Source organism: Lathamus discolor, chromosome 12 (assembly GCF_037157495.1).
Source record: "Lathamus discolor isolate bLatDis1 chromosome 12, bLatDis1.hap1, whole genome shotgun sequence".
NCBI lineage: Eukaryota > Metazoa > Chordata > Aves > Psittaciformes > Psittacidae > Lathamus > Lathamus discolor.
The window spans coordinates 11,485,936-11,512,660 of NC_088895.1; the positions used below are offsets into that span (position 1 = coordinate 11,485,936).

The 26,725-nt window shown below is 55.3% G+C and overlaps 1 protein-coding gene across 16 annotated transcripts in view; it reads left to right on the top strand.

Annotated features, from left to right (window-relative positions):
• NCOR2 (nuclear receptor corepressor 2) overlaps positions 1-26,725 on the top strand; it is a 229,705-nt gene that overhangs the window by 170,609 nt on the left and 32,371 nt on the right. For 12 of the 16 annotated variants that reach the window (XM_065692710.1, XM_065692721.1, XM_065692722.1 and 9 more), the window contains 6 exons: positions 2,761-2,823; positions 11,521-11,663; positions 16,981-17,128; positions 19,502-20,057; positions 24,607-24,727; positions 25,600-25,836. In XM_065692710.1, coding sequence (XP_065548782.1) covers positions 2,761-2,823; positions 11,521-11,663; positions 16,981-17,128; positions 19,502-20,057; positions 24,607-24,727; positions 25,600-25,836 — 1,268 coding nt within the window. Of the gene's footprint in view, positions 1-2,760; positions 2,824-11,520; positions 11,664-16,980; positions 17,129-19,501; positions 20,058-24,606; positions 24,728-25,599; positions 25,838-26,725 lie in introns of all 16 variants that reach the window. The other 4 variants (XM_065692712.1, XM_065692720.1, XM_065692716.1 and 1 more) reach the window with 1 other exon arrangement.

Here is a 26,725-nt window from a genome sequence, read left to right on the forward strand (position 1 = left end):
GGATGGGGAGATCTTGGCACAGGTTTTTGGTTGTCCTCTCTGGTGTGATGGGGCATCACCGTGCTCTGCTCCCTGCTCACAGAGGAGGGTTTTCCTTCGTGGAATCCTCTGTTTTGGGGAGCAACAATGAGGTTTCTCCATCCTACGAATTACCCAGTTCACCCAGATAGAGCAGAGGCATTTGCAAGCTTGGCATGTCCTGGCTGTTAGTGTGGTTTATGGCCTCAGAGAGGAAGTACTGCAGAACAAAAAGAGGGGGTTCAGAAGTACTTTTGGCTGCGTTCATGCAGGGCTTGTGTCCCTCCTGCACCCAGAGATGTGTTTCCCTCTGCAGCAGTTTGGGCTTTGAGTACCCCGACCTCTGCCCAGGAGCCTGCTTTGCCATCCTGGGCTTGCCTGGTCTCTGCCAGTTCTCCTGCCCTCTCTGTTTCCAAGCCTGCCTGGAGCTCGAGCAGCTGCAGCCTGTGGGGTTTGTGACCCGCTGGCCTTGGGAATTTGGCTGGTCCCTTCCCATCTCGGCAGCTGAAGGACATGGCAAGGGGGGCAGCGGGTCACGGCTGACGTCGTGAGTGTGCACTCAGGTTGCACTTGTTTAGCCCAAAAAGCAGCATTTTCCATGCTGGTCCCTAGGGCCCTGGCTAGCAGCAGGGTTAGCAAGGCCCCCTAACCCATGGCTGCGAGCATGATGCCGCCAGTCCCGGGCTAGATGGGAATCCGTGGCAGCATCCACAGCCCTGCATCAGGTGCATCTGCCTCTCACATCTGCAGCATCCGTAGTGGCCACCTTGGAAAACCACTCGTGTATTGACTTACAAAAGCCTTACATCAAGGAATTTGGCTGGTTTTCCTACGCTTTACTCTTACCAAGTACAAGATTATTACTCTGCTACCTAAAGGCAGGTAAAAATAAAGGCAGGGTGACTCCTCTCTGTTTCCTTGCTCTGCAGTTTCTTGCTTGTTCTGTTCCGTGTGCTATAAATCACCCGGAGGTGTTTCGCCTCCCTGTTCCTCTGCTGACAACTGGCTGAAGCCTTGATTGCGGGCGCTGTTTTCATACAGGCGATATAAATAGTTCCCGGCACAACAGAGCCCTGCTCTCCCTCTCCAACTTGTTAAGCAATGCTGCAAAGAAGCAGCAGATAATGGCAGGAACTTAGATGGGAATTCTTTTTTATCCCAGCATCTCGGAGTCCTTCATAAACTTCACTGCAAACGCAGAGAAAAAGACTTAGACCGTGTTAAATTGGGAAGAGGGAATGGATCGATTCCAGTGACATATCTGAGCAATTGGTTTCACTTCATGTCTCTCTAACAGTGCTTTAATTTAGGTTGGCTAAGAAAGTTATTGCATTTTAAATACCAATTGAACATTAAAAAACAACACAAAACCGTATTGTGGTTTAACTGCAGCGTGCCGGAGCTCCCCGTAGGCATCTGTTTCATAACTGAGCAACCTCAGTAAATACCATCAATCAAAGCAAACGGGCCGTTTCTTTGACATTTCTTTCCCATACAATAACAGGGATCCTCCAGCTGAGCGAGGGGCCTTGCAGCATGTTGGGGACACTCTCTTTTACGTAAACCAGCATCGTGGCCCTGGCTCTGCCTGCGGCCAGGTCTCCGTTTCCCTCCCTCTTGGCCAGCATCCCAAGGGGAAAAGGCATTTCTAGGGGGAGGCTTTGACCTGCATGGACTTCCAGGACGTGGCACCTGCAGTTGTGCTCAGCCAGCTGTGAAGGAGATGCCTCTTCCCAATGCGGAGGGCATCAGAGCCCGCATTGTCCTATCACAGGGTCTCAGCTTCTTATAGAGCTTCTTGGAAGATGATTCCTTCTCTCCTTACCCATATCCTTTATCCTGAACCTATCAGCCTGTTTTCCATTTTGAAAGGACACTGTCAAAACATCTCTCATCACTGTTGAAATAATGCTTCGCCTGTTGTTTGGAGTAATAACCCCTTGGCAGCCTGAGCCGGAAATCTGTTTCCTTACCAAGTTGCTTTTTGCCTCTGACTCACACCCTGGTTTGTTATTGTACGGTTCACTCTAGTGCCAGGCTGCCAACAGGACTGTTGCATAGTGAAGGCTTTATGCAGGGCCTCGGTGTCCCCAGCACTGTGCTTGGGATGGGGGAGAGGAGGAGCATCAGGTGCTGACATCCCTCTCCCGGCTAGAGCAGCACATCCCCTTGTGATGGGTGCTGCTCTGGGGGAGCCCCCAGTATGGGTGGAAATGGCTCTGAGCTGTCCAAGAGCCTGACGATGGCACGGTCAAGCACGGTCAACTCCCTTAATGGATGCGGTCAGCACGTCACCACCGTGGTGATGCTGTTCCTCCGTCTGTGCAGAGGGTGATGGTCCCTCCCTGCGTCTGCCGCTTCCAAAGCACACAGCCGAAGCCAGCTCCGTCTTTGGTACCTGTTGTTAGCGGGCCAGAGTGCGTGGCACCAAATCAGCAGGAAATCTGCTGCCACCCTCAAGCCATCTGGCTTCTCTTCCAGTCCCAAAGTAGAGGTTTTGCATCACTGAGACACGTCCCAGCGAGGGTGCTGTGCATGGGTTACTGTGGTGTGGAAAAGACTTGAGAGCCTGCACCGCAACAGCCTTCCCTGCAGGAGTGCCTATGCACCACACAGCTTTTTGTTGTGCCTGTACTGAACAGGGCATAGGATGGGGTTTGGGCATTTGGGTATCTCTGAGCTCCCTGGGCTTGCTGGTTCCCACTCACAACTGACTGCTTTCTTTTTCTTCCTCCTTTCCAGCTTCTCTGGAGATGAATGAAAGCTCTCGCTGGACCGAAGAGGAGATGGAGACAGCTAAAAAAGGTGAGCCACTTGTTTTCTTGCTGCTGTTTGTTCTGCTGGAGCTAACCCAGCAGTCAGGGATGGATGGTGTCTGAGTGCTGCAGTCGGTGCAGGGTGGTAGCCCTGAGCTGCAGGGCTGGATTCTGCCTGTCCCGTTGCTGGTTTGCTCCCAGCGAGACTCAGGAGTTGTCTGGGAGAGGCAGGCAATGGTGTGCCCAGCCTCTCCAGCCCCGTGCTGACACCAGGGATGTCTGGGCTGTGGCTGGAGCCTGGCGTGTCCTGCGAGGCAGGAGCTGGTCATAGGAAAGCAGGAAGGCACCTTGCCTGGTGCTTGTTGCACCTTCTGGTGCTCGTAGCACGAGGTGCAGCTTCACCCCTCTCTCCAGAGGTTTGTGCTGGTGGTGTGATGTGTTCCAGACATGCTCAGAGCATTCACAGCTCTGGGGCTTGGGGAGAGGACGGTGAACCCCAGCACTCCGCAGCCACGTGTCGGGGAGCTCACAGTGCCGGGCTGCGGGCAGCGTGGGGTGACTTTACATCCTGGAGCTGATTCAAAGCCTTTGCTGAGACCGTGTTTAAAAAGCGCTGAGTGTAGCAGAGCCCTTCTTGCCACTTCCCCTCCTCGTGCCGCTCCTGCGCCAGCTCTTTTCGCGGCTTTCGGTCCTTTGCCAAAGTCACGTCCTGTTGATAGGCTGTCGAGCTCGTGTCCCCAGCCCGTGCATCCCACTCGCATCGCTGCCGGCTCTCCTGGCCCGGTGAGGGTTGTAAATGGGAAATTAAAATGGAAATGAGTGTGCCGTGTGGGGATGGCGAAGGCAAACAGGCCTGTTAGCAGGTTCGGCTGGCCTTGGAAAATGCACCTGCTGCTGCAGTGGTGATTACACGTTCTGGAGCGCCGGCTGCCCAGGTGCCGGTGGGAGCCGTGGGCTTGGATTACTTTGCCTGTGAATATCCCAAAGTGTTTGGCTCACTCTCCTTTAAGCTGTTCCAACCCTCTTTACAAGCCGGTGCCAATCCTGCGCGTCGCTGAGCGCGGCTCTCTATAGACACAAAACTTAATAGATAGACTTTAATCAACCCAACTGGCCCGGGGCCAGGCAGTGGGGCGAGCAGGTGCTGAGCAGGGGAGGGTCGTTGGAAGGATTTTATCCGGGCGCTGCTTTGTTTTGGAGATCTCATCTGGTTGTTTAAAAGTGCCTCTTGCTGGTTTATGCTGGAGGTGCGCTTAAGGAGTCTTAAAACCAGCTGCCAAAGCCTGCGTGGAGGAAGGATGAGGTGTGGGAGCACGTAGCATTATTCCAGCCCAGGGGCCAGGGGCAGGCAGGGAGATTTGCTGGTGTAAAGCCCGATTGCTGATGTTTTCCCCCTCCGTTACAACCTGGGAAACTGAGATTGCAACACCAGACTTGTGCAGAGGAGCCAAATTCCCCTTTGCCAGGAAGCAGACGCTTTAATGCTTCAAACTGGCTCTATTTGGCATTTCCAGGGACCGGTGCAGTGGGGCTTTCCAACTGCAAACTGCAAAGGCAGGAGGTAACCTGAGGGGCTGGAGGAGGCGGCGGGCACCCAGCACAGAGACATGGGCACCATCCTTCTCACTGTAAGGACTCAGCTGTGAAAAGCTCTTCTCTTTTGCCGGTAGCAGCCTGAGCCCACAGCGGCTGGTTCAGGAGTTAAACAAGATATGAGTCCTATGGAGAACCAGCCCTAACGCCCTGGGGTGCTTGGGCCCATGGGGACGGTGTTGTCTGCTCCCAGCGCCCACCAACAGGGAGATCAGCCTGGCCTTGCTGTTCACCCCTGGCATTTTCATGCATGGCGTTAAACTCCATGTTGTTTCTGTAAGGGAAAACAGGCGTGGGACAGTGAGATGCCAGGGTTGTCTGCTCTGCTCCAGAGCCCCAGAGCTGCATGGAGAGTTCCAAGCGGGAAGAGGCAGGACTGTGTCTGTCGGAAGAGACAATAAAGGGGAGTACCATGTTATTAAAGTTAACTAGGGGAACGAAAACCTAGCGAGAGGAAAGTTCTTGCTTAATGACACTTTCATTACGCAATAAAACTTTGATTCACCAGTCTGTCAAAATGTGCGGAGATTGCTGTAATGACAGGGGAGCGTGTTCTCCTGGTACTGCCTCCCTGCACCGCTGCCGTGATCCTCAAAGCAGCAGGTTTTCATTAAGCACCCGGTGTTGCAGGGCTGAACTTGATGAACCGGGAGGTTCCGGCATGACCTTTGTTAGTCTGTAAAGTCTGGTCTCTCTTCTCGCCCGAGTCTGGGTTTTCCCCTTGGCTTCTAACAAGTGGTTTTGTTCTTTGTAATGAGGCAGTGTGGAAATGGCAGTTTCTTGCTCACCTGAGGTGTTCCCAGCCTTGCTGAGGAGGTTCTGTGCTTCTTGCCCTTGGGGCAAGGCCAGCCTCTGGCTCTTTATGCCTTTTCCTGGGCCTTTTGGGATGGATTCAGCTTGATGGAGTGGAGGGTTGGGCATGAATGTAAAAAGCTGATGACAGAGAGTTAAATAACCCATCAAGACTCCTGAATAGTTCATTTTGGGTATATGTAAAATATTTCCTTGGATACAGGATATATTCTTTCAAGGGCTGATTTTCAGTTCTGACAACAACCAGCTCAGCAAGATGAGTTTTGGACTGACCTGAACCATTTTTTTTTTCCAGTCTCATTCTGTTCATGAAACTGAAGTGGATTATTTAAAACAAAATATACTTACTTCTTCAGATTAACACACCCCCAACCCCACTGACACAAAAGCCCTCTCAGCATCTCCCATCACCTTTAGAACGCAGCTGCCTTTCAGCGCGCACTGTCTCATGGTGCAGGATCCTTCTGGAGCCTGAGTGCGTGTGTAGACACACACAATTGTGTGCTCCTCCAACCCTCATTTGGGTTTGCACTGTTGTTCCTAACGAGGTGCTGGATGAAGGGCAGGGAGAGGCAGGTCTGTTGGGTCTTTGCTTTTTCCTCCATCACTTCTTGGCAGGGCAGCTCTTGCTCTCACAAGGGACCAGCAGCTCCATACCTTCCTCCCTCCATCTCTCCTGCGCTCATGCTGGAGCCTTTCCGTCTCCAGTCAGAGATGTTTACTGCTGTAACAACCTGCTGATGGTAGTAAGTGTGGGCTGGAGAAGGTGGCTTGCAGCCTGTGCTGGTCGCTGTGTGTTGTCCCTCTCTCTGGCCCTGGGGTGGGATGTGCCTTGAGGTTCCCCACTTGGGTGCTCTCCGTCCAGGCTGGGTTCAAGGGGAGCTCAGAGCACAGCCTCCCAGAATACGGGATCTGCCTGCTCTGAGCAAGCCATGTGTTTGCCATGGACTTTGTACAAGTGACATGGTGGAAATCATTGGGATGGGGTGGATTGTGTGCCACAAGGGCAGAACTGCATCCAAGGCATTAATTGACCCTAATGCTTGCCCTGGAAGAGCTGCAGTCCCATCCCAAACATCCCAGGCTGGGGCTTTGCTGCTCTTCAGGCAGGGTGTTATCCCGGGATAGTGTCTGTAGTGCTCCTGCTTGCTGTTCCCCCAGAGCTGTGCTTTCTACTGCTGTTGGCTGAATGTTTCTCGAGCATGTAGGAGCAAACTGCGAGGATTTGCTTAGTGAGTGTCAGTGAATGAAACACAAAAGGCCTGTCAGGGGGAACTGCTGGGTAATTACTATAATTTACAGCCTACATTTTAATCTTGAGCGTTATTTTTTCAACAATAAGGGAGCAGGAATAATATCCAAACCAGGTGAAGGCAGAGAGCTGGGCCCGCCAGGAGCAGCTGCTTCACGTGTGCTCACTGCCTTGTGCTGGAGACTCCAGTGTCCCCAGCCAGACCAGAGGGGATGGCACCTCTCAGGGAGGAGGCTTCCTATCGCCTCGCAGGGTCAAAGGATGGGGACACAGCACACGAGGAGGCTTGTGGTACAAGGGAGAGAGCTGGGCAGGTCTGTGGTCAGGGCACAGGCTTGAGGCACCAGAAGGCTGATGCTCAGAAGGGGAGATCTGGGAACTGGGGGTCCCCAGCCAGGGCCAGCGGAGCAGGAAGACAGCACTAGAGCTGAGCTGGCCAAGGGTCCCCACTCCATGTCCACGCCTCATTTGGTGGCACTGCTTCCCTGTGGAGAGGTGGCATGATATATGTGAAGACTGTTGTGAGCTCCTTCATGGCCATGAAGCACATCAGAAGCATGGTTGCATCCAGCTGCTGAAGGAGAGATTCAACAGGAGCGTGACAGGCTGGTTTCAAGGAAGGAAGAGCATCACCCATCATTGCAGCAAGATCACACCGAGCTGGCCGCCTGCCTGATGGTCCCTCTGGCAGTGCTTCCGGCGCCTGCACGGACATGGGCTTCCCTCTGCGCCCTGTCCTCATTGCTCTCCTTAGGAATCCAGTGCTCATCCAGCTCTGCCCTCACTGACTCCATGGACCTGGAGAAGTTACCTTGCTTGGGCAGCAGTTCTCCCACGTGCTGCAAAGTGCCCTGAGATCAGTGGAGGAAAGCGATGCTGCGGTGCAGTAATTCAGCTTAGCAATGCCAACCACGCTGTCAGGATGCATTGGGTTCCAAAGTGCCAGTCTTTTTCCAGTTATGGTTATGGCATGTTTTGGCTGTGCTATAGTGAGAACTGCCTCCATCCTTGCTCCCAAGAGGTTTCATGGGTGCAAGAGGGGCTGGAGGATTGCACCAGGTACCATCAGGCACAGGGGAATGAGATCACTTAGTTCTTCCCATGTAACCTTGAGCTGATAATCCATGAGCGCCCATTAAGGGACCCTTTCATGGACTCCCTCCACCCTTGCTGAGCCCCGAATGGAGCAGGGCAGCCATGCTGGGGAGCCTTGGAACGCTGCAGACAGCCGATGGGGCACGAGCTGATGGCCCCTGCTGCCCTCCGGTTCCTCCTCTGCGCTCCAAGATGTTCTCCAGGCTTCTCTCCCTTCCACCCTCCGCTTCCTGGTACCGGAGCAGAAGCCCCAGTCCACCCATAGTGAGACCGATGCCAATCCTCTCCCTGTCCCTCCTTCACCGGGGCAGCAGGACCGAGGTGTGCCAGGGTGGCACGGCATCGCGCCAGCGTGCCACTGGGCTGGCCAGCGCGCACATCCCCAAAGAAAAGCGCCTTTGATTCACTTGAGAGCGGAGGAAACTATTAGCCAAGCTTTGTTTTCCTGGATCCCTCCCCCTGCCGCTGACATTCAGACGAGAGCGAGGGAGACAGAAAGTGAGAGAGGGAGGCGGGAGCGGGTGCCAAGCGGCCGCACCCCTTGTCAGCTTGGGTCAGCGCCACGTTCGTTATTAATGCTCTGTCTAGAGGTCACATTCAGATGCAACGAGCCCTGGGTCAGCCAGAGGAACAGATTAGAGCTCGCTCGCTGCTCCGCCACATACCGACGGCACCGGCTCCCCGTCCCCGGGCTGGCAGGAGCGGAGCCGCGGCGCGCAGCCGGCTGCTCCCTCCCCTTCGCCTTGCTCCTGCCTTTTTCTTTTGCCTCTTGTTTTTAATTATTATTATTTCTTGGCAACGTCTGGCATCTCCTGAAGCCGCGCAGCCTCCCCGTAGCCCTGAGCGAGGAGGTGAGGTAGGGGAGAAAACACTGGAGGCGCTTCCATCCCCGTTAAACAACCGCGGCTGCGGAGGGTTGGGAAGCTCCGGCGAGCCGGAGCAGCGCGGAGGACGCCGGAGGGAAGAGCGCTGGGGCCGGAGCATGTGTTCCCACCAACTTCTGCCATCGGGGTCAGGAGTCTTCCGCCTGTGACCTGGTTTCCAGCCCCGGAGCCCACTCGCTCGCCGCTCTCGGCCGCCCATGGCTCTGAAATCCTCTCGCCCCCAGGATTTAAGGAACCGGCTTTGCTTTCTTCTCTATCTCCGGCAGCTGCGAGGGAGCGAAAGCAAAATGCGTGGGGAGGGTGTGAGCGGAGCACTCGCAGCGCTTCGCAGCGGGCTGCCGTGCCCGGGGGGGCTTTGAAGAAGTGCCCCGACGCCCGCGTCCTTCCCAGCCTGCCCGCTGCACGCTCCGGGCACGCTCCCTGCCCGCCGGAGCCGGACCCGGAGCACGTAAGTCCCGGCTTTGGGGCCCGAAGGATGGGGTTAACCTCAGGGGTTGCGTTGGAGCCGCGTGCCTGCGGGCAGCCCCTGCGTCCGGAGCCCCCGCCCCAGCCAGCGCAGCCTGCCTTAAGATCTGATAACTCCGTTAGTCATAGTTTCAGTTGCGCTGCGGAACCGAGGGCTGAGCGGTGCCGAGGCGGGCTGGGGAGCACGGCACAGAGGCTGGGGGGGTGCAGAGGCTCCGTGCTGCTGGAGCTCAGCAAACCAGGGTGCCTGGCAAGCCGAGGGCGTACTGGCAGGTCCCGGGGTGTCTCGGTTGGTCCCTCCCCAGATGATTGCAGTGTGGGTGCAGGTGCCGCTGGTTTGCCCCGGGTTTCATGTAAAGGGAAGAGCGGGGCTGGGGGCTGCAGGAGCTTCCCCTTCATGAGCCCAGCACGGACACAACCGCCTGCCCCGTGGCTGCAGGCACCTCAGGGGAAAGGGCAGCCAGGAGCTGGCATCACCCGCGGCTTGCAAAGGTCACACCGTGTTAGGGACTGTTTGCACTGGCATCCATCACCCCCCAGCCCCGAGCTGTGCTGTGCCGCATCCCGCTTCCCGGATGGCACAGCATCTCGCCCCATGGAGCTGCCAGTGTTGCAGGGCTTTGCCTGGGGGGACAGCAAGTGACGCCCCGGCTGTCACGCTTGGTGCGGGGCCACCAGCGCTGTGATGAGCAAAAAGGGGGTTGAGCTGCTTGTTTGCTTTGGACAGCAGCGACGGGGGTTGTGACACAGGGGGTAGGCTGTGACACACAGGGGACTGTCCTGTGTTCCCCTGCAGCTTTCTGCAATGGGGGGGGGGGGGGGGGAGGACTCTCACCCCAGCTCGTTATCTGTCATGGTTGGTGGCCGGACGTCCCTTTTTGTGTTTATTATTGTATCTGAGATGTCCCAGCTTGCCAGCGGGGTGATGGAGGTCGTGGGTTTGGCTTAAGCGAGGCTGGGAGTTGCAGAGTTAAAGCTCAAACTTGTTTCTTGGCTTGCCACAGCCTTTTGTGGTGCTCAGCGCTGTGTGATGCCTGCCTCTTTACATGCAATTTGATAAGCCCTGGTGCTGGGACCGGGCAGGATACAGGCACGGGCTGGATGTTAACTCCTGCTGTGCTGGGTACTGCTGGCTTTATCCAGGATGTGGGAAGCAGAGAGGGGGGTACATCTCTCCTGGGGTACGCGGTGCGGGGCTCACACACGCTGGTGGAGGTGTGTCCGTCTGGCTCTGGTTGCTTGTGTCTGTGCTGAGATCAGTCTGTCCTGGGGTGGGTTTGTTGTTGGGCTGAAGCAGAGGTTGGGCTGGCGCTTAGGTCTGAGCTGGTGCTTGGGGCAGAGCCACGTTCAGGAGCCTGAACATGACACTCACCGTGGTCCTGAGCCCCATGGCATCAGAGCAGCCAGGGAAGGGGTTGGGGATGAACAGCAGAGATACCCAGGCAGTGCCTCTTCCCAGGCTCTGTGATTGGTGGCTTCTGGGCAGAAACCCCCCTAACAAAAGAGGGTGATGCCCTTGGCAGGTTCTTTCCCTGCTGGTTTTCATCTTGAAGTCACCTTTTGTGGCACCTTGCCCCTGGGCTCAGTCTGCATCCTGTGCAAGGATGCTTTGGTGCAGGGGAGGATCAGGGGAGTTTTTGGCCTGATTGTGGCATCATGTGGGCAGCCAGGATCCAGCCAGACCAGCAGGACCCAGTTGGACTGGCAGCATCTGGCAGGCGGGTGGCAGCTCCGGCTCCACTGGGCACCATGGGAAGCACCAGCCATGCACCATGCTGGCAATGGGGCTTTATTTCCCAGTGAGCCTGGATGGTGCCCACCTGGATCTTGTCCAGGAGCCTGGGATGGAGGGACCAGGTCACCTCTGTGCCTGTCTGTGTGCTGTGGTTGCGAGCTGCAGGACTAGGGGTGCCCAAGACACCCCTGCAGAGCCTGCAAGGACACAGGGTGCTGACTTGCACCTTCCTCCTCCTCTTCCTCCTCCACCCTGCTGGGTTGCCCCAGCGCTGGCAGGAGCCTCATGCTCGGGTGGCACCATCTGGCCAGGATTGCCAGCCCTTGGCATGATGCCTGACCTGGGAAGCTGGTTGTGCTCATTGAGCCTGCGATCAGCACTAATCCGCAGCACGCCTCTTCCCAGCCCAGGACATCACCTGGGTTTCCCTGCCTGGAATCTTCCTCCCCATCCGTAACAGGACCTCATGCTCCAGGCCCCTGAACTGCCTTGTCACCCTGTTCAGTGTCATCACTGGGGCGCAGGAGGGTGGGAAGAGCCTTTGCTTTATGCTAGGGACTAAGAGCTGCTGTCCTAAGTTGTCCTGCTCATGCCAACGCCTCCTGCAGCCGTCCCAAAGGGAAGGGAGCACTGCTCACCTTCCTGACTGCCTGGTGCCTGGCTGGGACGTGGCTGTGGGACGTATTTTGTTCCAGAGGTGGTTAGCATAGTGCCTTTTTTCCCTCTTGGAAAATAAAACAGCCTCTTCTAGGCCAGGGGATGACCTACGAAGCCATTCAGCCGGGTGCTAGTGACCGTATTGTTCCTGTGGAGTTTGGCTTGTGCAGAGGATGTTTCCCATCCTGTGTGTGGATAATGCTGCCATTATGCGAGTGTATCTGGTGTTAAATCCTTGTTCTCTGTCCACAGGTCTCCTTGAGCATGGGCGGAACTGGTCGGCCATTGCCAGGATGGTGGGCTCCAAGACTGTGTCACAGTGCAAAAACTTCTACTTCAACTACAAGAAGAGGCAGAACCTGGACGAGATCCTACAGCAACACAAACTGAAAATGGTGAGAGCCCCATCGCAGCCCACACCGGGCAATGTAGATCTTTCCCAGCAACTGCTTGCGTGCTTCCCACATCCAAGGGGGCCTTTATCATCTTGGAGGGAAAGCTCTGGGGGAGCGGGAGGTGGTGCAGGAAAGGGTTGCGCACCCATCTGTCCCTAGGAGGTCTGGAGGAGGGAGAGCTGCTGTGTGGGAGATGCCTGGGCATCTGGAGTGTGGCTGGTACGCAGGCAGATAAGGAGCAGCAGGAGGAGCGGGGCTGCTCCTCGTTAATCCAGGATGTGAGCGCAGTCCTGGCTGCACAAATTCTTTGCTGCTGGTGAGGTTGTGCTCTTCCACCCTGGCAAGGCCACACAGTTCTGTGCCTTGCAGGTACCCCAGTTACCTGGTAAACTGCCAGTTTGTCCCAGAGGAATTCAGCGGTTTAGGACAAAAAAGCTGGTCCCAACACAGATGTAGCTTCTCTTTGGGCCTGCAAGCAGCTGCACACATCCCTCCGTGCCTCAGATTCTTCATCTGAAGAGGCTAATGCTGCTGCTTTGCTAGCATGTGGTGCAGAGTGTGAATGAAGAGGGGCTTGCTTGGTGTTCTGGAGATAGGATGGACTGCTAAGAGCAACTTAAGCATTATAATTATTTCATTTGTAGAGTATCCTGGGGTTCCCAGTTTCTGGCTAATAGAATTCACATGGCTAAACCCCCAAGGGGTGCTTTGAAAATGCAAAGGACAATGTTCAATGCAGGAATCTCTCCAAGCAAGCTATTACAGCAAGAGTAAAAAGACAGACAGGAAAACATTCAATGACTCACCCAGGAATTTAATATCCTAGTCAGTCTATAGGAATGAGAGAGAGAGAAGACATCGGCGATTCTTTATTAATTCTCTGTGCACAGACACTCCTGTGTTCCCATGTTTCACCCAATTGTTTTTAGAAACAAAGCAAACAAACTCCATAAAAGACCCCCAGACCGATAGAAAGGCTGGGATGAAATGTGCATCAGGCCCTCGGAATATAAAATGTTCCATCAGAAAGAAATCGTTGTTCATTACTGGGGGGAATCTGAAATCAGCTCATACAGCTTAACTGGCAGCGCAACCGGTGTGTGTTCATTTACTCCGCTTCATAATGTTGCAGAAATTATATCACGGAAGTGTTTTTCTGCAGAGCCACATTTTTCCCTGCATCCGTCCCTCCAAGGCAGCCGCTAGACTTCTCCAGTCTAATTGCTCACTCTCACTTGCAGTTTATATCAGCATCATCATTTTAGGTTTTGAGCATTGGAGGCTATGGGATTCGGTTGTGGAGAAGAACAATGAACGTTCAGCTGTTATTTATTGTGCTCTATTGTTTTGTGGCATCAGCAGATGCCAGAAAGCTGAATAAAGTAAAAGAACAACTGAGATTAAATTGCCATAGACCTTCCTTCCTGACTCCTAAATATATTCCCAACCAAACCAAGCCTCCAAATCTCGTCCTATACCCAGTAGTCATCCGTGACCTCTGCGGAAGGGAGCATGTGGTGAGGCAGCGTGGCATCTCCTAGTTCTTCCATGACATTCCCAGGTTATTCCCTGACCTCACCACCACCAGCTATTGCTGATGCTGTGCGGAGAAACACAGGCGCTCTGCTTTTCTTCCTCTCGCTTAATGAGGGTAAACTTAATTAGCAGATCTCACTCCTTTCCCACACGGGGCTCATTAATACTGCAGCTTCCTCGTCCAGGTGGGTGTGACGCTGGGTTTCAGCAGCGTGCAGGTGACTTGGAGTTGCTGCAGGGACAGGTAGGGAGCAGTGACCCGTGTGGGATGGGAAGCAGAGCCTGGCAGGGTCCCTCTGTCCCCAGAGTGTGGTGCAGAGCATGATGTCCCCGTTCCCCATGCTGGGACAGTCCTAGGCGGGATGGGGCTGTGTGTTTTAGAGGCCCCTTGTCCTCTTGGGTGCTGGCCAGAGCCCAAGGAGCTCTGGGGATGGGGGATCCTCGCTCTGAGCATCCAGGGAGCATCCAGCATTAGGAGGGAGAAGGGGTTGGGTTGCAAAGGTGTGTGGCATGGTGATGCTCCTTTTCCACCTCTCCAGAGCCCGCATGGTCCATACACTCCTATGTGCCATGTTTGGGGTTTTAGTTTGAAGACCCATCTTTTTGCTGGAGAGGTGCTTACCCAGGAAAGGAGCATGCAGGGGCTGAGGAGCTCTGTCAGCACACAGAGCCCTATTTCCCCTCTTCCCTGAGCTGCTTAGCACTCACAAGACCCTTGTCCAGCCTGTCTGAGGAGGGAAATTCCACTTTGGTCCTAGCTCAACAGGGCTGGATGCTGCAGATCCTCACCCACCTCCCTTTCAAGCACCTCCATGGATCAGGGTGTCCTTGCCAGCCGGCTGCACCGTGGGACAGGCAGCCTGTTACTGCTGGGGCAGGGTCAGGCTACCTTGAGGCTTCGCTTTATCTGCCCTACTGTGTGTTTTGGCTTGGGTTCACTGCCGAGCACTCGGCTGTGGCCCAGGCATCAGCGTCACTTAGCCCTGAAATTCTGCATGCTGCGCTCTCTAGTATCAGTGTTTGATGAAAGCAGAGCTTTGGGATGCACAGTGACCTTCAAGCTGCTTTTTGTTAGGGGTTGCAGATTAGGCACTATCTTCACCGAGACCTCTTGGCGGTGTGATTATCACTTCAGTGTAGTGATTGCTGGGGCTTGTTTTGGCTTGGGCAGCGAAGATGGGCGAGTTGCTTCTAAGCTGGTCCTGCTTGAAGGACGAATCCTTTGGACCAGTCTGAGCAGCGTTTCTTAAATTCCTTGCTTTTTTTGAGTGATGCTGGCTTTGCACAGCAAAGTTGCTTTGGCAGGACAGTCAGGTGGCATCTTCTTCTGCCTTGCCTTGGTGCAGAGCCTTGGCCTTGGGATGGGGAACTGAGACCCTCCTCAGCACGATGGCAGAGAAGTCCTGCCTGTGGGGTCACCACTGCCTCTTCCCATCGCTGCTGGCTGCTTCTGTGGCAGGGCATAGGAGTCAGTCTGTGGTTAGACCTAGTCCTGGTGCAGTCTCAGATACACATCGTTATGTCACATCAGTCTGGCACTGCCAGGTCCTGCTCTTAGGAACGGCTGATGCTGATGGGAGGTACCCATATTGATGTCTCCGTGTCAGTAAGAGGGTTTGGAAGCTGTTTTGGTTGTTGCTGCCACATCACGTGGTGAGTACAAGGAGAGACCATATTTGTCAGGGTGGCTGCTCTGCCTTCGAGGTAGAAACCCAGAGAGATGTGCAGTGAACTTGAGTGGTGGGAGGCAGTGCCCAGTGCCTGGGTGGTGAGGGAAGAGCTGCCCATCCCTGCCAGGCTGGGAGTCAGCGTGATGGGGCTGGCTGGGTTCCTGGTACCCGGGAGGGCAGCATGGAGAGCCTGTCATGCTGGGTTCAGTGTCCTTGCTGTGCACAGCCCATCTCCTCAGTGGTCTTGGCAAGGCAGACTGCAGAAGTAGCACCACGTCCTGGATGCTCCTGCAAAAGTACCTGATGTCAGGTAGGGAGTAGAGACCCTGTGGGCTGTTATAGCACAAAGTGAGCATCAAAGTGCTCATAGCAAATGGTCCTGGCACCTTCCCCTGGCCTTGCTGGTAATCACTTGGATTAAGAGTATGTTATGAGACAGGAGATGCCTGGTCCCAGGCAGTGCTCACAGAGACACTTCTGTGTCTGCTGCAGTGTTGGTTAGGATCCCATGTCAGCTGTGGGAGCCCCGTGATTGATTACGAAGGCAGAAAGGGACCCCTTTCCTGGGCTGGGTGCCAGGAACAAGACTGCACGAGGGGGCTGGTGCTGTTAGCATTAGAAGAGGTGGTGGCTTGAACATATCTCTAGATGTAGCCGGGATCTGCTGCCTGGATTTCACATCATTTCCCTAAATACCAGCAGTGGTGCTTGCCAGGAGAGGGACCAACAGTGCCTCCAGGGCAGCTCATTGACAGCCCCCAGGCCCTGGCCAAGTAGGGTGCTGAGGCCGAGGCTGGTTCCCAGTTAAATCCCCAGCGAGGAGCCTGCTCCTGCCCGCGGCTGAGTCACGGACCCATGAGTAAGAGGCAGAGAAGTCTTTGCCATAGTAACGTCAGCGCTTTGTCACCACATGAGCGTGATGGGGAACTGCTGCTTCATACAGAAACGTGCCAGTGCTGAATCGGTGCTGGGGCAGAGGCGCGGACATTGGCACTGCCGGGGCATCGCCGCTGGGATGGGGTGAGGGCATCACAGAGCCCTGCTGCTCTGAGCCTCCACAGAGCCCTTCCTCAAGTGCCTTTTTCCCCTCTCTCCTGCCCAGCTTGGTAAAAATAGACTTTGAGCAAGCAGTGTTTCCAAGCAGAAAGCAGTTGTATTTGTTTGTTTTATCTGGAAGTTTTCTAAAGGGTTGAAAAGTTGGGGGGGGGGGGGGGAGGAGAAGAAAGGGGAAGGGGGGAGCAGCTCTTCCCAGCACAGAGGTCCAGCAGCAAAGTTAACGTTTCCACCATGGCTTTATCTTTTCATCCATGTAAATAAACATCCTACACGCGTCATTCTTGTGGGGTTTGCAGGGAGAGCCGGAGATGATGGGCCTGTTCCTACTGGTAATATTTACTCAAGCAACAAGAGCAGGAAACAATAGCAAAGCTGAGACTTTTCCTTTGGGTCGGTGGGGAGGGAGCAGCTGTCTGCACCCTCATGGCTGTGGCACGTGCCCCAGCGAGCAGGGACGGGGCTGTCTCAGGGCAGGACGGGGGCACCATGCAGCTCAACTTTGGGTTGCTGTGCTGCATGGACCGTTCCCAGCATGGGAGCCGAAGTCCTTTGGCAGCACTGACCAGGAAAGCTGGTGAGTGAAGGTGTTGGCTGGGGTATGTGGGGCATCAGCTTCGTTATCTGCGGATGAGCGTCAGGCCGTGGCCTCTCATGTTTGTGTAGCTGCAGGTAGCGCCTGGAAATGCGCAAGATGAGCACATCGTGTGTGCGTAATGTGCCGACACAGGACCACCAGGCTCTGCCAGCCCTGTGCTGGTGACTTCTGTGTGTGTCACTTGTCCTCCTGTCCATGATATTGCCGCTGTATAGGCTCAGTGACACCTGAGGCTGGAGCTCAGCGTGGAGCCAGGCTGGCCATTGCATGTTGAATGATGGTGAGCCCAGGCTGCCAGGCTTTGAGCAGGCAAGGCCAGTCCCAAGGGCTGATAATGGCAGTGGGGAGGGCGATGGCAGTGTTGGCATTTCTCTTGGCCCTTTGGGCAGGACCAGGGCTCTCTGCTCCCACACAGCTCCCCATGGGCTTTCCTTCTCACCATTCTCTGCCTCTTCCCCAGGAGAAAGAACGGAACGCCAAGAGGAAGAAGAAAAAAGGGACCGCCGTTCAAAACGAAGAAGCCACCTTCCCTCCCGCAGCCGAGGACGAGGAGATGGAGGTGTCAGGGACGAGCGGAAACGAGGAAGAGATGGCCGAGGAGGCGGAAGGTGAGCTCAGGTCTCCTGGCTTTGCTGCATGGTTACAGCAGAGGCAACACACGAAGCCTCTCCAGGGCTGCAAATGTCAGTGCTCGCAGGGGGTCACATCTGACACCCCAAAGCCATACCGAGGTGACAGCATCCCCGGAGCATGAGCTACTCGTGGTATTTTGGATGCCTCTGGATTGCACGCTTGTGACGAGTATCCTGGATCACTGCCCTCCTCCTGTGTCTGTCTGGATGGTTATTTTTGGGAGCCCTTTGGTTTCTGATTTCCATCAGCAAGTTCTCTACAAGCTCCCTGCTTACCAGGGCCTGGCATGCTTGGGTGCTCTTGTAAATCACATTTCTTGGTGCTTTCCACCAAAGAAGGGTCCCTTCACACTCAGCAGGGTTAGATAGCCACCACCGTGGGCTCTTGAGGAGCTTATCATGGGCTCAAGGAGGGGTAACCCACCAAGGTTTGTGTGTGCCCATCCCTGTCCCGTCAGGGCAGTGCTGCTGCTGGAGGCCAGCCAGCCCTGCCAGCAAAGGCAGGGGAAGCTATGGTCTCCCACCAGCAAGGCTGATGGATCTTGGCGGGTCTTTTCCTCCTCCTTACCCTTTTAAGGCAGCGTTTTCCTCCCTCCCAGCCATACCAAAGAAAGGGAACAACTTGAAAGTGACAATTTTCAGCTATTTATCGCTTAGAAAGCGCGGCAGTTTGGAGTTTGGAGAAAATGTGCATAATTTTCCAACAATAGCCCCATTTGACTTCTGTCAAAGTAATTTAATAACTTAACCAGCACTCTGGCACCACGCTGGTTCCTGGCCTCAGCACCCAGGCTAATGGGACTCGAAATGGGAAATCTTTTCAAATCATCTTGGCAAGTGACTCATTACAAGGCAGATTCCAGGTAAATCTTTGTGCGAGGTGATACATGACTCAGAGGCGCAAAGTAAAAGGTGGTTATTGCTCTTTGAAAGAGTGCTCGAGAGGAAACAACGTATTCTTGAGATGAGAGACAGAGCTCTTGACATGCCCCAAGCCTTATGCTCCAAGTATTGTCTCTTGTTTTGCTCCTGGTGTGGGCTGTGGGGATGAAGAAGGTTGTAAGCAGAGGGGATGAAAAGCACAGGCACAGAGGTGGCAGGGTGGGTGACATTTGGGGATGCTCAGGCTATAGCTTGGAGTCAGGGGACCATGTGGCTGGCCAGGGAGAAAGGACTTGGTGTGGGGGTTATGGTATCACTGTGGATTCAGCATCTGGAAGGAGTGTGCTGGAGCTTGGCTGAGCCTGGAACAAGCTACCATTGGCTGTCTCAGTGTGGTGTCCTGTGTAGCACTTAGTGGCAGTCAGGGAGAGTTCGGCCAAACGTGCCATAAACCTCATCCCTATGTGGGTGATGGGACACCTCATTGCTTGATTGCAAGTGAGTAAAGGGTGGAGAAGGCTGAGATTCCTGGTGAGTCTGGCACTTTTTCCTGCCAAGGAAGGATGGATGTGCTTTGACACAGTCTTGGGACTTAGTCCCTCTGTGCCACTCATCTCACCACCGTTTGAAAGCTGTCTGTGCTGCTATGGAGAGAGGCAAGTCAAGGGATGCGCATGAAGAAGCTTTTGGGCTTGAGGTCTGCTCGGTGAGGACACGCTGAAATGGGTTTGTGGAGGGCTCCTGGCTGTGTTTATCTGGCAAAGGCTTGGAGGGAGCAATCTGCCCAGCATTAGAAACAATCTCTTGGCATCACCTTCATCTGCAGCAGTTCATGGACGTTTGTGCTTCCAGCTCATTTTAAGCCATTGGTGGCAGATTTGAGAGTGATCTTTTCCATGTAATAATTAACCTGTCCTGCAGCACTGCCAGCACTTTGCTTTCACTGACCCTGACCTCCTTTCATCTGCACTGGCAGCTTAAATAGCAATAAACACACCAGTGGTTAGGGATGGTCCCCAGCTGCCCTGGGGTGGCAGAGCCAGGGACACAGGCGATGTAAGTCAGCAATCAGAATGTGCCTGGTCCTGGGGGCGCAGAGCTGATCAGAGCCATGGGTGAGAGGGTGAGGAGGGAGCAGGTCCTGTCCTGCAAATCCAGCCAGCAGCCAGGGTTTTCCATTAAAATCCAGCTTCCCAGTTGCTCCATCTCCAGGCTTTTGCGTGTGTGGTTTTGTGTTTGGGTGGGGGTTAACAGCAGTTGTGCTGGGCAAGCGAAGAGGCCCCCAGAGCATCCCTTTGCTTCGTAGGCTCTGGATCCGGGGATCCCGGCACAGCTCTCCCAGCCCTGGGATCGTCTCCTTCTCGGAGGAACGAGGGCGTTCTCCTCCCAAGGGAGGGGGTGGAGGCAGCGATATGGGAAGCAAGAATCTTGGGCTGATCCTTATTTTTATTTCTTCCCTTTTCTCAGCTGCAGTAAATAACAGCTCCGACACCGAGAGCATTCCCTCGCCGAGGCCTGAGGCCAAAGAAGGAGGCGAAAACGGGGCCAAGGCACCACCCGGGCCGGGAGGTGACTCCGGCACAGAACCGGCAGTCAAGTGGGAAGAGGCTCCAACACCCCCCGACGCTCCCCCCGCTCCCGCTGCCAACCCCGCTCCTGCTGCCAGCCCGCAGCCGGAGGCAGCTCCTGAGCCACCCAGCAGCGAGGAGAAGGTGCAGGAGGACCTGGTGGTGGACGTGGTGAAAACGGAGGAGCCGGAGGAGAAGGTGAGCGAAGAGCCCTGCAATAGCGAGGTGAAGAAGGAGGAGAGCGAAGACAGCCAGGAGAAGGACAAGGGGAATGACAAGAAGGCAGAAAGCAGCGTCAGTGGCGCAGGGACAGCAGGGTCGGAGGGGACGCCCAAGGCCGAGAAGAAGGAGAGCCATAAAGGCAGTAAAGGCTCCGGGGTGAACCCCGACAGTGACTCCAGCGCGACCTGCAGCGCGGATGAGATGGACGAGCAGGATGCTGTGGACAAGAGCAGGTAGGACTGGGGAGAGAGGTGGGCAAGTGCATGGCCCAGGGCCAGACCAGTATCTCTGTACATGCTGCACTGTCCACATGCACTCTCCTGAGCTTGGGAATGTCACTGTTGAGGTGCTCCCACAGCCAAAGGGACAGGCCTGGCTGTGCCCCATGTGGCTGTGACCCTTTGGCTATCACTTTGAAAGGGGCCATGACACAACGGGCAGTGCGATGTCCCAGCGTACGGGTGCTCCTGGGCAATGGCCGCGGGCTGCTGTTGGGTGCAGGGCTGGTGGCAGCCCGTCTGGGTGACGCAATGGAGCAGGACGTGCCCTTGGGGACAGCAGTTGTGCAGAGCGCGGGCTGGTTTGCCAGCATCCAGGGTTGGAATGGTTTCTGAGTCGGTGCTGGCAGGAGAGAAGTTGCATCAGGGACATGTTCCAGTGCAGAGAGGGGGTGAGCTGCTCCCTTGGTGGAGATGCTGCTTGCATCTGTAGGGGAGAATTATCTGTCCTGGCCATAAAGGGAGGGGAACGGTGTGGGCTGCGTGAGCTTTCCTGGGGCTGTGCCTCCAGGTATTCACCTGAGCCACTGCAGTCCTGAGCCCTTCATCCACCCCTGGAGCCGGCAGCCAAGGGTGATTCTGACCCTTCATGGATGTCTCCTGGGGCAAGGAGGTGAAACACTGGCCTTCTCCTTGGAGAAATATTCTTCTGTCCTGGCTTTTCCCACATTGCTCTCCCCACCCAAAGCTACATGAACAGGGGGAAGGTTTCCTTTTATTATAGAATATGTATGAATACATGTGTCTGATTTTTCTCATGGCTCTGGCTTCCATCCGCGCTGGCTCCTGGGCCAGATGGGGCTTCTGAGTTTGGCATTGCATACAGGGAAAGCAGTCCCTCCCAGCCTCGGAGCTGGGCTGGGACTGGAGGCTGGCATCCCACATCCAGCATCCTGCATCCCACATCCCTCCCATGGGCTTGAAGGGGGTAGTTCACTGGTGAGAGGGGTGCTGCCAGGCTAGGTGGGTTGTACTCAGTGCTGTGGATGGGGCTGTTTGGAAAACCAGCGGAGCAAAGCAGCAGGATGAGGTTGTTGGGAGCCATCGTGCATCTCCGCCTCTCTTAGTGTTCTCCATGCTTTCCTTGTGATTGATGTGGGAGCCAGTGGGTGAGTCCTGCTTGTGCAGGAGCATCCTCCACACTGCCCTGAATGAGCAGCCCCTCGCTGCTGAGCAGCTGGAAGCAGCACTGATGATGCTGAGGGGCGGTGCGGGTGCTGCTGGCCCTGGCCCCATGGCAGGCCTGAGGCCTCTTGGCTGCAGTGCTCCTCTCCCGCGGCGGACAGAGTCCAGCACCACCCCTCCCCGCCCTCTCCTCCTTCCCAGACAGGAGAAAGCCTCCCAGCAAAGGGAGAGTGAGGCCAGCGGGGCTGCGCTCCTTGAGTTTAACATTAACCCAGCCGAAAACAGGGCAGCAGCAGCTCGTAGCGACTTCCCAGCAGCAAAGGAGCAAGTCTTGGGAACGACTTTTTCATCCCCAGCTCCTCGCTGAGTCAGCACCTATCTTGCTTGTCGAACAGTTAGCAGCTTCCAGGAGTGTTAAACATTAAACAGGCATCCCACAGCTCCCAAGCCACTCCTCTTACCCGGTGTGGCGATGGAGCACGGGTGATGGCAGAGCCAGGCGGCACGGGAATGCTGCAGCTCACACCAGTGCTGGTTCTGATGCTCCTGGTGATGTTCCCCCCAGCCGAGGGCTCGCGGGCGGGTACCGCAGCCCCGCTGCTGCAGTGTGACTCGCACCGAGCAGGACCAGGCTGCCGCGATGCCACGTGAGCCGCCCCATCACCGCATCACCCGATGCTCGCCCGCCCACCGCGCGCCGGCACGGCGTGGGAGCGCTTCCCCGCACTGGTGAAGGCATCAAGCTGTCCACAGCATCTCCCAGCAGGGGACAGAGGGTGGCCGGGGTTGTCCCTGCGGTGAGAGGGGAAGGTGCAGGGTTGGCGTGTGATGGTGGGGCAGCCTTGCTTGAGTCCTGCAGTTCACGCTGGCAGAGACAAGTCCAAGGTAAGGAGGCAGAGCCTTAACTCGGCAAAGCTGGGGAAGGCAGCTCATGGACGGTGGTTCTGTGCAGTGTGCTGCACGAGGGCTGCCGCTGGGGCTGTCGGTACTGCGGTTCTGCGGGGGGCCACACCAGATGGGGACACACGGGGGAGGCCGTGCGTGGTCAGCCACTGTAGACCTGAAGTGCAGAGAGGAGATGCCTGCCCACGAGCATCAAGCCACCAAGAGTGGCACAAAGCCACCCTTGCACTGTGTGTCCTGGTCACTGGCACAGCCATAGGTGCAAGGGCTGTGCTGGGCAAGCATCGTGTTGGTGCTGTGGCCCTGGGTTGGGGGAGCCCATTGGGGACATCTGGTAGCTGTCACCTTAGCACAACCACTGTGTGTGCGAGGAATTGTCTTTGGGCCATGTGTCAGTGTGTTGGCTTGTCTGGCAATGAAGCTTGTCCCTGTCTACATGGTGGAGGCTGAAGGAGGTGTGGGAACACAGTCTCCTGGTCACCCCCAAAGCTTTGTGCCTTGGAGGGTCCCATTTCCACACTACAACGGCTCAGCCATGTGCCAGCCCTTTCCTGCTCAAATCCTTTTCCCATCGCTCCCACTGCTGTCACCCATGCTGACCCATTGGGTCTGGGAGGCCCTGCGCTGGCATTGGGTGGATATGAGGTGATGAGGATTGTTCATCTGGTGACTCCCAGAGCAAAGTACCCAGCAGACAGCCCCATGTGCAGCGCAGGATCTGCTGGGAGGGCTGTACTGAATTATGCAATTTGCATATTGATGAGCTTGATACTCACTCTGGCTTCCTAAGCTCAGGATCCTGGAGGGCTTTAGAAAACCTGATGATCTTAAGTGTGCTTAAATGCATCTCTGTAAGCGCTATGAATGCACAGAGCTGCTGCTGGGGTGGTTGCTCTGCTGGGGGCTGGTGGGACCCTGCTTGCCCCGCTCTGGAGCATCAGGCTGTTTAGCTACATGTCCTGCAAGAACTGCTGTGAGGAGAGCGGTGCTGAGCACATCTGTCCGGGGCCAGCAGTGACAGGGACGTGGAGCTGGGCCAGTCACCTCCTGTGAGCAAGCAGCTCAGCATGGAGCGAATGTCTCAGGAGCAAGCGCCCTTGTCCCCAGCCATGTGTCTCAGCAGACTTTGGGATGTTGCACCCTTGCAGGAGCCCTGTGTCCCCCACAGCATGGCTTCACAGCACCCACGTTGCGTTTATCAGTGCAGTTACTTAGGGAGCAGCTCAGATTTGCTGCCTTTCGCCTGGTCTCCCATGGGTGCCTAATCAGAGCACCCTGGTCCCAGTCTGGAGGTGGGTCCCCTCCAACACTGGCCACTGTGCAGAGCAGGGGCTGGGGGCAGTCCCAGCACCATGGTGAGTTTATTCCCTGTACATGGCCCCGCCACACTTGTTTATTCATCCAAGGGTGAGCATGGAGTGACCTTGAAATTTATAGGCTGAAGAGAGCAGTGAAATAACAGCTAAAATAAACAAATCAGGCTGTAAAGCTTGAAAACTATGAACTGGCTTCAACAAACAGGAGGGAGGGAGAGCAGAGATGGGCTGGGGAGATGTGGTCCCGGCGGTCTCAGCGTGAGCTCAGGAGCTGGGCACACTGAGGGTTTGACCCATGGGTTTCACACACCTTCATCCTTACCCCATTTCAGTGGCGCTGTGGAGATGCTCACACTGCACAGCGTGGCTGGCTGAGTGTTTGAGGCAACTCAAATAGCCAAGGGAAAGAGCAAGGAGTGGGGGTGCAGGGCTGCAGAGCCACTGGGCTGAGCATCAAATCCCATCCAAATCCAGCCTCTCATCTTTCAAGTGATCTGAGCACCCCTGTCATGTGCACGTGGTTGGTTGCCCAGGTTTTAGCACCCGTGTTAAAAGATAGTCCTTGAAGAGGAGCATGAGGCTGATCCTGAGTGCCAGGAAAGCATCACGTGTGAGCTCCAGCGAGGTAGCGTGATGCCCAAATGAAATCTGAACTGGTTTCCTTACTACTCTGTAAATCCAGGCTCCAGTTCTCCTTTGGGTTTCTTGTGGACAGAAGCAGATTTGGTAGAAGTAGTCAGCATTGGGGATGAGCCAGATGTAATGATCTTACTTGAACGCAGAGCCCCACATGGGTTGTCTTTGGAAAGCAGGATCCCACTCTATGCCTCCTCTCAGACTTGCCATGCCGAAGCAAAGCTGCCCAGGGTTCTAGCTGGGCCAGACTGTGTAGCCCTCATAGACCAAAATGACCTGGGGACACTGCAGCCCACCAAAGTTGAAGTTGAGACACCGCCATAGAAGCAGTGGTTCCCCATGTGCTTTGGGTAGCATGGCAGATCATCCTGCAGGAGCCCAGCAGCGAGCAGTGGTCCAGCATCATTCCTCTCTGATGAAAAGGGTGTCCTTTAGGCTCAGCAGCACAAAACAGAGGGGTGCATGGCATGGGGAACCAATGGGACATGGGCACTGCCTGGTTGACATGCATGTTTTGTGTCCAGGTTGCTGTCCCCCCGGCCCAGCCTGCTCAACGCTGCCAGCGATGCCAGGCTGAACTCCTCGCCACAGAAGCCACTGGACCTGAAGCAGCTGAAGCAGCGTGCTGCTGCCATCCCTCCCATTGTGAGTACCCCATTAGAGAGGGCTGGGACTGGGAGCACAGTGGCTGTGTGTGCCTCCTGCATGCTCTTCCATCAGGCTGTGTTGCCTGCATGGTATGTGGCAGGGTTGAAAGGACGTGCTCATCCCTGTGGATGGCCAAGCTCATAGTCTGTGCAGAGCTGTGCCTCTGGGCAGTGTGAGCTCCCTAGCAGGCAAGGTGCTCTCTGTGCCGAGTGTGTTCCCAGCTGCTGGAGCAGCTCTGCCAGCAGCATTTGGATGTCCCTTGAGCTCTTTGATCAGAAAGTCGTGGGAGGTCTGGACAGAAAAAGCTTCTCACTGCCACATGACTGCTGCCTCCCGTTGCTTTAAAAAGCAAGGGTGCACCTTCCCCGTGCTTCTCTTCATCTCATGTGCTTGAAGGATACCACCTAAGAAGTGTTTACGCTCTTCCTGATCCAGAAGCTCTGCTTAGGCTGTGACAAAAGCACCCTGGTATCCCCAGGGTCTACACCAGAGGAGCAGCAGCACGGGGTGGGCAGGGAGGAAATCTGGGTTCTGAGCACTCAGGGAGGAGCCATTCCTGATGCTCTTCCAGTTTCCCTTGTTAAAGCTTAAGATGTGGCTGCTGTAGTGTAACATCTGGCAGAAGCTACAAGCACTTAACTATAGATCAGAGGTTTTAAACATGGGAAGTGTGAGGCTCTCTTGTAGCATCACCAGCACGGAGCTTGTACGCTTATGTGATGGCTGGTGAGCTCTGAAGCCTTGTTTGGCTGATAAGACTTGAAGTGCTAGTGTGGGGCAGGCGCTTCTCGTGACACCTTGATGTCTCCAAGACTGCTGCGGGTGTCAGCAGCACATGCCCAGTGTCACCAATTCATATCGCTTTGCAGATTTCCGAGGGTTTCTCGGAGGGGATACTGCAGAGTGGAAGTGTGAAGCCTCAGGTGCCTCCCCATGCCTTGGCCCTCTACCAGCAGCAGATCACAAAAGCCCACGAGTCTGCCCGTGAGGACGTACCCCCGAGCAAGCTCTCCCAGTCCCAGCAGCAGCAGGCTGAGAAGGAGCCGCAGCAGCCAAGCAGCAGTCCCAGGGGAAAGAGCAGGAGCCCCGCTGTTGGTGACAAGGAAGGTAAGGGACGTGCACGTGTTCATCCGCACAGCAGCACCCAGTATGTGCAGCTGTATGCAGCCGGCAGCAGTCCTCCTCTTAGGTGAAAGCTTGCTTCAAGCCTTGAAAGCTCTTTAATAGCATCTTGAAGCAGGACGAGAGAGGCATGGCTAATTTCCCATGTTCATTAGACAGTACATGATGTCTCACTGAGCCTACAGCAAACACGGGGCTAGTGTCGAGCGCTGAGGAGGTGAAGATTGCCTTTATTAGCAGCTCTGCCATTCACTTGAGAGTAGAGGGGCCTGGAGGCATGCCAGAGCTCTGGGTACAATGGCTCTTTTCTACCTTGCTGGCTTTCTATAAAGAATGCTTTTAATGCTCAGTGGGGACCATTATTTCATTTAAAATCAATGCTAATACTGTGACTCGGAGTCCAAAGGTTCCTGTAAAGATTCCCAGTGCTTTCTCCCCGGAATAGCTCTGATGTGGTTTGGCTGCCTAATGAGCAATTCAGAGTTTCCCACCGTAGAGCATCTGAAGCATTATTAGCTTGAGCACCTGGGGATCAAGGTTAAGGAGAGACGGGAAGTCCTAATGAGACCATCCTCTAAATGTGTTTTTAGTCTGAGCATCAGAGTCTGTTCCAGTTCAGACTCTTGTGTCCCTGCCCTTCATAGCCAGCTTGTGGTTCAGTTGTGTGTGGAGATGCTGTCACCAGTAGCATGATCAGAGGAGGAGGGAAGTTGGGCAGGGTGGGGTGCAGTACCCCCCAGTGCTGGATCCTGCATGGCGACGGATGCAGCTGTAATACATGGAGATGGAAGGTGGATAATACTGCAGTGATGAGGCAGATCTGCACTGGACCTGGGCTGTGATCCTTGCTGGAAGATCGCTGCGCTAGTTCAC